Genomic DNA, 9,385 nt, shown 5'->3' with positions numbered 1-9,385 from the left:
TATTGATCTTATCTCTAATTGTTTGACATACAATCATAATACTGACATACAATCATACTGTTGAAAATAATAAAATAACTGTTTTGTGAACTTTATTCAACATAGCCAGTGATTTAGGCAATATTTATGGTGTTAATTATAGTGAAATATACAATTTCACAAAAATAGGGTTAAAACAGGTAAAAAAAAATGGAGACATCATTTTTCTCCATGTTCAATGACCTCTAAAGACAGTCCAACCACTCTCCAAAAATTAACATTTCAATCCCACAGAAACCACATAGGCCCCCTGACTAATTCAGCAAAGCATCGAACGACAGCGAGGGGTGAGAGCTCATCAGCTAAAGTGACAGAGTTTTTCGACCTTAACACCAAATCTCCAAAAACATTTTGATGGCACATCAACTCATAACCATAGACTGTAAAAAATATAACATGACGAACACTTCTGCCATTGTCTGAGCGGCCTTCTCTGGACGATTGCCGACCTAGCAACTTTCTAGCTTTGGGTAGGAAACTGCACTTTGGTTATCTTTTTAAACTGCCTTTAAGGGATAGCCTGCACACTCACAACAGCAGATGTCAATAATCCTCTATCTAGGCTACTGTAGCCTATATGCAGGTGAATTAAATATGTTGGCATAACATAAGGGATAGATGTAGGCCTATTTCTTTACAAAAAAACATTCTAATAATAATGGATTGAAAAGAGGTAGGCCTAATAATAGACCCGACATGATTGAATAGATATAAGAAAATGGACAACATATCCACATCAGTCCCCATCAACACAACTGTTTTGTACAACGGAGTACTAGGGCCACACATGAAGGAAAAAATATTTTTGCCATGACGAGATTAAACTCGACATGTCGACTTTAAAGTCACCATGTCAACATTAAACTCGACATTTTGAGAATAAAGTTGAAATGTAATATCGACTTTAATCTCGATGTATCGACTTTAATGTCGCCATGTCGACATTAAACTCAACATTTCGAGAATAAAGTTGAAATATCATGTCGACTTTAATCTCGACGTGTCGACATTAAACTCAACATTTTGAGAATAAAGTTAGTTTGGAGAGAGAACGACCGCTCGGGACGATTGAAAGGGAGGACGAATGAAACAATGCAACAAGTGCAACAATGATTAGACATAGGCCTATATCATGTGGACAAAACATAGAACATATTAACCTAGCCTACGTTGCTCAGCCAAATACTTTGCTGTTAGGTCCTTATCACGGAGTTAGGCGATAAATGCGATGGTCAAAAGTAGCCTAAACGTCATAGCGGTTTATTTATTGTAGGCCTATTATTAAAGTGTTGTTTTTCATCTAAAGGTTCAACTTCATGCTTATGCACCAGAGGCATACTAGGCGCTCTCCCCAATCCTAGACTTTCACGTTGCTTGTTTGTAATGAATGCAAAACAGCCTATTGCTGAATGTCTATGGAGGGACAAATGAAGCTATCCTCCCGACCACCCCATGTAGGCTAGTAGCCTACATGCACACATATGCACACAAAGTGGATAAATAAAGTGCATGCACACATATTCTCTCACGGGATCAAAATAGTATATATGCTTAGGCTATGTGTTTTATAGCCTCCTATACGTATTGCAGGTGAGACATGGAAAAGCAGTTTTAGAAAAATGAGTTTTGCCATGTTATCCTATGGAGAGTGACGGCCTGTGGGTCATGAAGGGCAGTTATTTGGCAATGAGTAGTTAACAGACAAGACGCAATCTATCTGAATATCTGCAATCTAGCAATCTATCTGAAATAACACCTATTTAAAGCCCTTTTTTTATGTAACATATTGTATATTAGTGTAGGCTACATAGCTTAAACTGTGTAGGCTATGTTTAAACAGTAGGGCCTATTGCGAGTTTAATGTCAGCATGTCGACTTTAAAGTCGACACGTCGAGATTAAAGTCGATATGATATTTCAACTTTATTCTTGAAATGTCGAGTTAATGTCGACATGTCGACTTTAAAGTCAACATGTCGAGTTTAATCTCGCCATGGCAAAAATATTTTTTTTTTTTTCATGTGTGGCCCTAATACTCCGTCGTAGTTTTCACAGGTCAGGATTATTAAGCTCTAAAACAGATTGTTCAAAATTATAGAGCTAGGCTATAAAAGATTCAGTTTGTATTTTCAGAAACACCTTGGATCAAATTTAGAGATATGCAACATTAAAGATGGGTTGCCATCCAAAAATATCTTGCGCGTATAGAGCTCGCTTTTATTGTAATTATTGTTTTTGCACATTGAAAACGTTCAAGTGTTCAAAATAGTCTTTTGAGGAAGTGTTTTTCTGTTAGCGTTGGGCCGGCCAATCAAGCTCATTATCATACATAGTCACCATGTCTGTTGACCCCCCCCCCCCCCCCCCCCACTGAAGTGTCCTCTTTTTCGCACATTGAAAACGTTCAAGTGTTCAAAATAGTCTTTTGAGGAAGTGTTTTTCTGTTAGCGTTGGGCCGGCCAATCAAGCTCAATATCATACATAGTCACCATGTCTGTTGACCCCCCCCCCACTGAAGTGTCCTCTTTTTCACAAACCCAAATCTGGTCACCCTAAGATAGATATACTTTATTGATCCCTAGGGGAAATTCAAGATTTTCAAGAAATTCAGTATAGTTAGATCAAGTTGGACAGCACATTTTAATCATTTTATATATATATAGTGGCTGGTGAAAGAGTTGAGTGGCTTTTTTTTCTCGAGGGGGGGGGGGGTGTCAGTGGGTAGTGTCCCCACGAAAGCTCAGACCAAACCTACGCCCTTGCCCGGGAAATCTCCCTTAGCCTATATTTTCATAGTTCAATGTTGACAGCTATGGAACGAAAGATAACGTTATATGGTGACAGAAATCAACAATCAAACAAGCCACTTTGATTTTTTTGCTGTTTTCATGAATACAAAAATGACCCCCCCTCCTAGACAACAAAAAGTTAGGTGACCCTCCCCTCAAAAAATAATAAAAAAGACATGACCCTCCCCTATTTTCCTTCGGTGGCCCCTTCAATAAATAACGAACAGTCCCTTAAAGAAAATATAAGGGGGGGAAAAGAGGCTCTTAAGTTATACAGTCTTAAGGCTCTTAAGCTCTTAAGACTACAAGTTCCCCTTAGTTGGACATAAATAAAGGAAATCATTAAAATGTGGCAGGACAATAAATAAGGAAGATAACGGAAGACATTCAGAAGATTTGACATCCCATTGAAATCAAACCTCCAGTCCAGAAGATGGCGGTGATGCACTTGCCAATGAAAACCACAGAAGAAGAAGTTTTCCATCAATGAACAGAAAACATCAAACCCCGGGTTAACTCCGGGTCAGTTTGGTAGAATTGGTATGGGTTCCTGCACACAGGGGGGTGGAGGGAAACAAAAAGGCAGACACACTAGCGAAAGAAGCAATTAAATCAGAACTGGTTGAACTGGAAGTCACTTTAAGCAAGTCAGAAATTAAGAGTATTATAAAGGACAAAATCAACAGAATGTGGCAGGAGAGATGGGATAAGGAGGGAAAAGGCAGACATTTATACAACATACACAAAGATGTAACATCTAGTAAAATCAGGGGACTGAAAAGGCAGGAGGAAACATGGCTTACCAGAATGAGGATGGGACACAAGTTTAAACAGTGGATTACATATTATAGGGAAACATCAAACAGGGGTATGCGCACACTGTGGCGCAATAGAAAATGTTAAAAACGTACTTATAGACTGCACATATTATAACAGAGAAAGAGAAAACATGAAGGGAGTGGTTAAAAAAGATCTAACCATGGAAAACTTACTAAGTATATCTAGCACACAGTCCACAGGTAAGGCTGTTATAGCTTTCATAAAAGAGACCCAACTAGCAAATAGAATTTAGTTTTTTTTTTTTTTCATTTTTCTTTCATTTAATTTAAAAAACTGGATATAAATAGCATCCCGTTGGATCACACCTCAGCCCGGAAGATGGCGGTAGTGCACGAAGTATGCAAACTGCCATTAAACATTATAGAAGAAGAAGAATAACTCCTGGTCAGCCAGCCCGGCCAGCCCGGCCGTGAGTTTACATGTGTTTCCCGTGGCACCGGCGAGGTGAGGTGAGTTGAGGTTGAAGAATGTTTATTTATTTAACGTTACTCTTCTTGACCCTACTCCTCATCCATTTGGATTTGCTTTTGTACAACCGGTACACTTATAGTACTGTATGAATGTTAACTCTATCAAAACACAATAAAGATTTTAAAGATTTGACCATTCTTACGGTTTAGCGTTGGCTAGCTCTGAAACAAAACACGAGCATTTTTCTAGAGGAAGCACAGCGCATATGGCTTTTGATTTCCCTGGTTGCACCAGGATGCTTTGGAGTAAATGGCAGTCTTGGCACTAGTTAGACCTATAACCTGAACAACGAAATAGCAGAATAATTAAGTCACCTTTTGGAAATAAGGCAAACTGTCTAACTTACTTCATGTGAATTATGCTAAGCTAGGTCAACGGTGTCGGAATGGGTTATTGCATGCACAGAGATGAGAAGGGTATGTATCCTCTTATCTAAGTCTGGTGTAGACAGCAAATTAATAACATTAAAGCGAGTTAATTTTCCAAAACGTTCAGTTTTTCTTTTTTTTTAAAAAAAAAAAGAGGAGTTGCTTCTGGCTGTCAATGTTGTCTCCAGTTATGACAACTAACTAGCTGACTTGTCTTTTCCAGCTGTCAAAGCATTTTATTTGTTCCTAGGTATATTCGTTGAATATATAAATCCTTTTCTTTGCAAACACCGCGCTCTCCCGTTTGTTCTCTTGTTTGTTTTCTTGTGGGTGCGTGATCCAGGGAACTCACAGAAAATCACAGAATGGTCGCACTCAAACATTTTGATTTATATATTCAAAAATCTTTTCTTTCTTGCTTTTAATCCATTTAGCAACAGGGGTTAACGAACAAACCCTTTTGCTAAATGGATTAAAAGCAAGAAAGAAAAGATTTTTGAATATATAAATCAAAATGTTAAAGGATGTGCTTGAAATGAATTTAACAAACTATCAATCTTACTTTTCCATGACCTTGTTTCAGCTGTCCGTAGCATGTTTGCTAGATATGTAGACTGTGATGAAAGTGAGGGGGATGAAGACAGTGACGACATGGAGCCGGAACTGTACAGCCGGCTTCATTACTGGAGCAGTGGATCAGTAAATTCAGAAACAGAGGAGGAAGCGGACCACAGTGCCTCAGAACATGGAGACACAGCAAAATACATTACTATCTCAGGAGAGTGCATGGCGTCCACATCCTTGGACAGGTCACTCCGTTACCTCAGGAACTATTCAACCAGCTGCGGCCTTCAGTCAGTGACAGGCCTAAGCCTGGAGGTCAGCTCTGATTTGGAGGACAACAACATTGACGTGGAGGACTGGATGCTGGTCGGTGGAGCAGAAATGGAAGGAGATCGTAACATTCAGCTAAACCTGGAGTTTGGGAGGAAAGACAGTGGGTCTGAGGAAAAGTGGCAAAAGAAAGAGGGTGATCAGAATCTGTGGGCGATTTCTGAGAAAGATAAAAAGGTGGGTGAGACCATGAATGTGGTGCAGAGGAAAACAGAACAGTATGCAGTTCTACAAAGTGCATGAAGAAACTTTTCTTTTTTTTTTTCAGACCATGACACCTTCTCTTCGTTACTTTACGCCTGGTTTATTCCTCCCAAACTTCCTCCCGAGGGCAGGAATCGTCTGCTCGAACTGTCGGAAGACTGGCCACATGACTCGAAACTGCCCTGCTTCCAAGGCATGCACACCCGTAGCCATATATTGTCTGTTATTTTAGGAGGCACATCTACATACTTTGCATTTCTCCATGATTCTGAAATTAAACACTAGTGTACAAACACACACACATACTCACACACATACACACACACACATACACACACACAGACTGAATTGTGAAGTTTTTTTTTACTCTGACCAAGTATTGATTACTATTTGCAGAGACGTGTTTGCTGTGTACTGTGTGGTCAGCAAGGTCATCGCCAGTCTCTCTGTCCCTGGCGTCACTGCCCTGTCTGTGGACTTCCTGCGGACACGCACCTGACAGGAGTGCAGAGGCCCCCTCACGCAGACCTGGCCCGGCCCAACAGAGCCAGCCAAGCTCTACCTCCATGCCCCCTGCTGTCTCACTGTACTCAACCCTGCCTCCGCTGTGGACGCAGTGGACATTTACAGGAGGTCAGATATATATGTACTGAATACATTTCAAATAGCCCTGTTTCTACTGTGGGCCAAACCTGGTGCTTGAAGTTAGTTCCTGGCCCAGGGAATGTTTACATTATACTTGACTAGGCTTAAACAGGGCTAAGCTTAAACCTGGAGCAGCGCAGCTCAACGGTAAGGACCACATGTCCAAACCCTGGTGCTTACAAGTCACAATAAATTATATAGGAACGTCACATATTACCAACCGTCGCGTATGTCCAACCTCTTATGTGTATGTGTCACTTAATATTAATTTCTATACAAACCAAGACGGCGGATTCCTAAAGAAACGCAAGCACCCACACAATAAGTTTATCTAAATTAGCTATGTACCAAAAATTACGTTTTACGTGACTTGAAGAGCTGTAAACAGTGTTGTAGGGCTGCGTGTACAAATCCACTTGGAGCTCCAGTGGAATTTTGATTCGCCGACGAGAATTCTCGGGCTAACCGTTCGTTCATGTGCCTGAGAAAGGTTGGGAATAAGCACCCAGCAGCCCAGCACTAAACTCCGAGCGTGGTAAACAAAATCGTATATTTCAGGCAGTAAAAGCCCCGGTAAGAACCAAACTAGATTTTGTTCAAATCTACACACCTATGGCTACTGAAAAATGTGAGGTTCATTTAGCAAATGTTATTTTGAAGTATTAAAAAACAATCAAACGAACAAAATGGTTGGTAATTAGCACCTTTACGATAACTAACTCACAATAAATGTGTTAGATATCCATTCAACACTGTTTAAGTAATTATACATTTAACAGATGTATTTAGAGTGTTATTACACATTACACATTTCTAATAACATTGTTTTTTGTATGTGATCCCAAGTCTCAAATTCTCTGCCTCACTTCACAGCTTTTGTATCCAACAAATATGCAACGTCTTCCACTGTTTGTTTATCTCCTTATTATTTATAATGGAAAATGCAGAGTCCCAGAGCCCAAAAATATGTTCTGTTTCATGTAGCCTACAATATGGCTATTATATGCTGGATTTGTCTGTTTCTGGGTCATTTGTCCCCAGGCTCCTCAAAATGACCATCTAACAATTAGATAAATCTACTGTAATAATGTGATAACAATGACATCAGGAGAATCTTTATATTTCATCTTCATTTCCCTTGATGTGGTGGTTCTAAACAGTTTTACATTACCTCCCTATAATGCAAAATAGGTCAGATTTTCTCCCCTGGGCTGAGCAAGACACATGGCGGGCCTGCACAAGAGGTTCAGCTTGTGCATTTTAGTGGTTGAGTTGTATGTATTGACTGATCAGTTGGTGTATCTGTTATCCAGGCCTGCCCAGACCTCTGGAGGCAGTACCATCTAACGGTGAGATGGATGCATTACTACACCAGTCTCCGTGCAATGTGAAGAAGTGTGGAATTAATTTAGTTCATTATGATTGAAGTATTTTAAATGTAATTCAAATCCACGGAAGTAGTTAACATGCTTTGTCTCCATTTGTCTGTCATGCTTTAACTGCTTTATTACCAGACTGAGCCAGGAGCCCCTAAAAAGTCAGGCAGAAATGTTAGAAACCCTCGGCCAGAAGGCTGCTACAACTGTGGCAGGAGAGGACACTCTGGCCATGTGAGACTTTTACATTCAAATTTCTTTCTTTCAAAAGTCATTCAAATAGCTTTTTTTTGCGACAGAGTGCTCTCTCTCTCCCTCACTTTCCCCTGCTCTCTTTCAGAAGTGTTTTCAGAAGAGGATGCCGGGGGCTTCTTCCTTCTCCTTTCTTCCACATGTTTCTCATTACGACACAGAAGAAGAAATCCACAAGCGGCAGACTGCTACTCTCAGCTCCATCAAAGGTATGCGAGTGCATCAAACCACTCATTAGTGCCTTATAATAATCAAGACAGACATGATTAATGACAGACGCCTACAGCATATGGATCTGATTCACATGATTGGCATGTGTGATGTCTGAGCTGTATGTATGGTGATGCGTTCCAGGCTTACTGCAGACGAGGGCTCGGAAGGGGACGTGGCCAGAGAGGCGGCGAGAGCGTCGGGAGACGAAGCGACTGAAAAGAGAGCGAGCGAGAGAGCTCTCCGCAGGGAAGAGAGAGCGCTCCGCAGGGAAGAGGGAGCGCTCCGCAAGGAAGAGGGCGCGCTCCACAGGGAAGAGAGAAGCGTCCAAAACATCCCAAAAAGGCGGCCTCTGCTCCCCATCCCACTGCCCCCCTAAAGGTGCTGCTGGGCGAACCCCTTACCCTCACTTTGCTGCCGAGAAAAGAAAGCGAGCGAGAGAGCGCTCCGCTGGGAAGAGAGGAGCGTCCAAACACTCATCCCAAAAAGACGGCCTCTGCTCCCCATCCCACTGCCCCCCCAAAGGTGCTGCTGGGGGAACCCCTCACCCTCGCTCCGCCGCCGAGAGGAGGGGTGGCCCCCGGTGGATGGGCCGCCTCTCGGACAGGCGGCGGAAGTCTGGAGGCCACGGTGGTCGCAACCTGTACCCACCGGACTCCTCGTTCGTCAGAGGCAAGGCCAAGCGCCAGCGCAGATAGGACTGTGGACTGGGTTGTTTTTTACAAATGTTTTCTAGGGTGAGAATAAATAAAGTGCCACCAGAGAGTGCCATTGCTCTCTTGAACAGCTTTGAGATTGTCCTTCTATTGTTCTGTGAGTGCGCTTTGGTGTTATGGGTGCACTAAACCTGCTGGCCTGGGATCACCATCCATGTTGGCATGGAGATGCAAACTGCCTGAAGGAGGGCTGACAGATAGAGATGCTTGAGAAAAGAAATATAATTTTTTAAACCACTTTGATACTGTATGTGCGTGCGTGCGTGTCTGAGCATATCTGTCTGCTTAGTGCTTCCTGGTTAATGAGGCACATGACATCACTTCAGTACTAGGAAGACTACATAATATGATTGCATAGTGATGAATATGTAGTTGTCCTTGTCATTTGAAATTACCCTCTGCACATACTGCTCAGTAGTTTGAATCTTAAAAACAACCGACAAAATATGCAAAAAAAAATTATTTTGTATTTTTTGTCATTGTCAAATTCACATGATCTGTCCCATTCCTATTTACATCATTACAAGCCCTTACAGCCTTTCACACTCAGTCACTTGCCAGGTGATGTCGGTTAAGACAGAG

General features: G+C 41.6%; 1 protein-coding gene across 4 annotated transcripts; it reads left to right on the top strand.

Moving 5' to 3' along the window:
* Positions 1 to 4,024: 4,024 nt before the first annotated feature.
* On the top strand, positions 4,025 to 8,880 carry LOC121694563 (zinc finger CCHC domain-containing protein 7-like). Of its 4 annotated transcripts, XM_042074765.1 has the most exons (9): positions 4,046 to 4,111; positions 5,090 to 5,577; positions 5,669 to 5,797; positions 6,001 to 6,237; positions 7,563 to 7,598; positions 7,764 to 7,859; positions 7,966 to 8,086; positions 8,232 to 8,337; positions 8,380 to 8,880. In XM_042074765.1, the coding sequence occupies exons 1-9, from the start codon at positions 4,087 to 4,089 to the stop codon at positions 8,783 to 8,785; spliced, it is 1,644 nt and encodes a 547-aa protein (XP_041930699.1). In that variant the 5' UTR covers positions 4,046 to 4,086; the 3' UTR covers positions 8,786 to 8,880. The 4 variants fall into 4 exon arrangements, with proteins under 4 accessions (XP_041930698.1, XP_041930699.1, XP_041930697.1 ...); XM_042074764.1 differs by having other exon boundaries at positions 4,025 to 4,116; positions 8,232 to 8,880; XM_042074763.1 differs by having other exon boundaries at positions 7,969 to 8,086; positions 8,232 to 8,880.
* Positions 8,881 to 9,385: the final 505 nt, after the last annotated feature.

Source organism: Alosa sapidissima, chromosome 20, assembly GCF_018492685.1.
Source record: "Alosa sapidissima isolate fAloSap1 chromosome 20, fAloSap1.pri, whole genome shotgun sequence".
NCBI lineage: Eukaryota > Metazoa > Chordata > Actinopteri > Clupeiformes > Clupeidae > Alosa > Alosa sapidissima.
This window is presented reverse-complemented; position numbering and strand designations above follow the sequence as displayed.

Coding starts and splice junctions, on each gene's coding strand:
- LOC121694563 (XM_042074762.1), top strand. CDS start 4,087: ATGTGTTTCCCGTGGCACCGGCGAG. Junction 4,112..5,089: donor TTTCCCGTGGCACCGGCGAG/GTGAGGTGAGTT, acceptor ACCTTGTTTCAG/CTGTCCGTAGCATGTTTGCT. Junction 7,599..7,763: donor GGAGGCAGTACCATCTAACG/GTGAGATGGATG, acceptor CTTTATTACCAG/ACTGAGCCAGGAGCCCCTAA.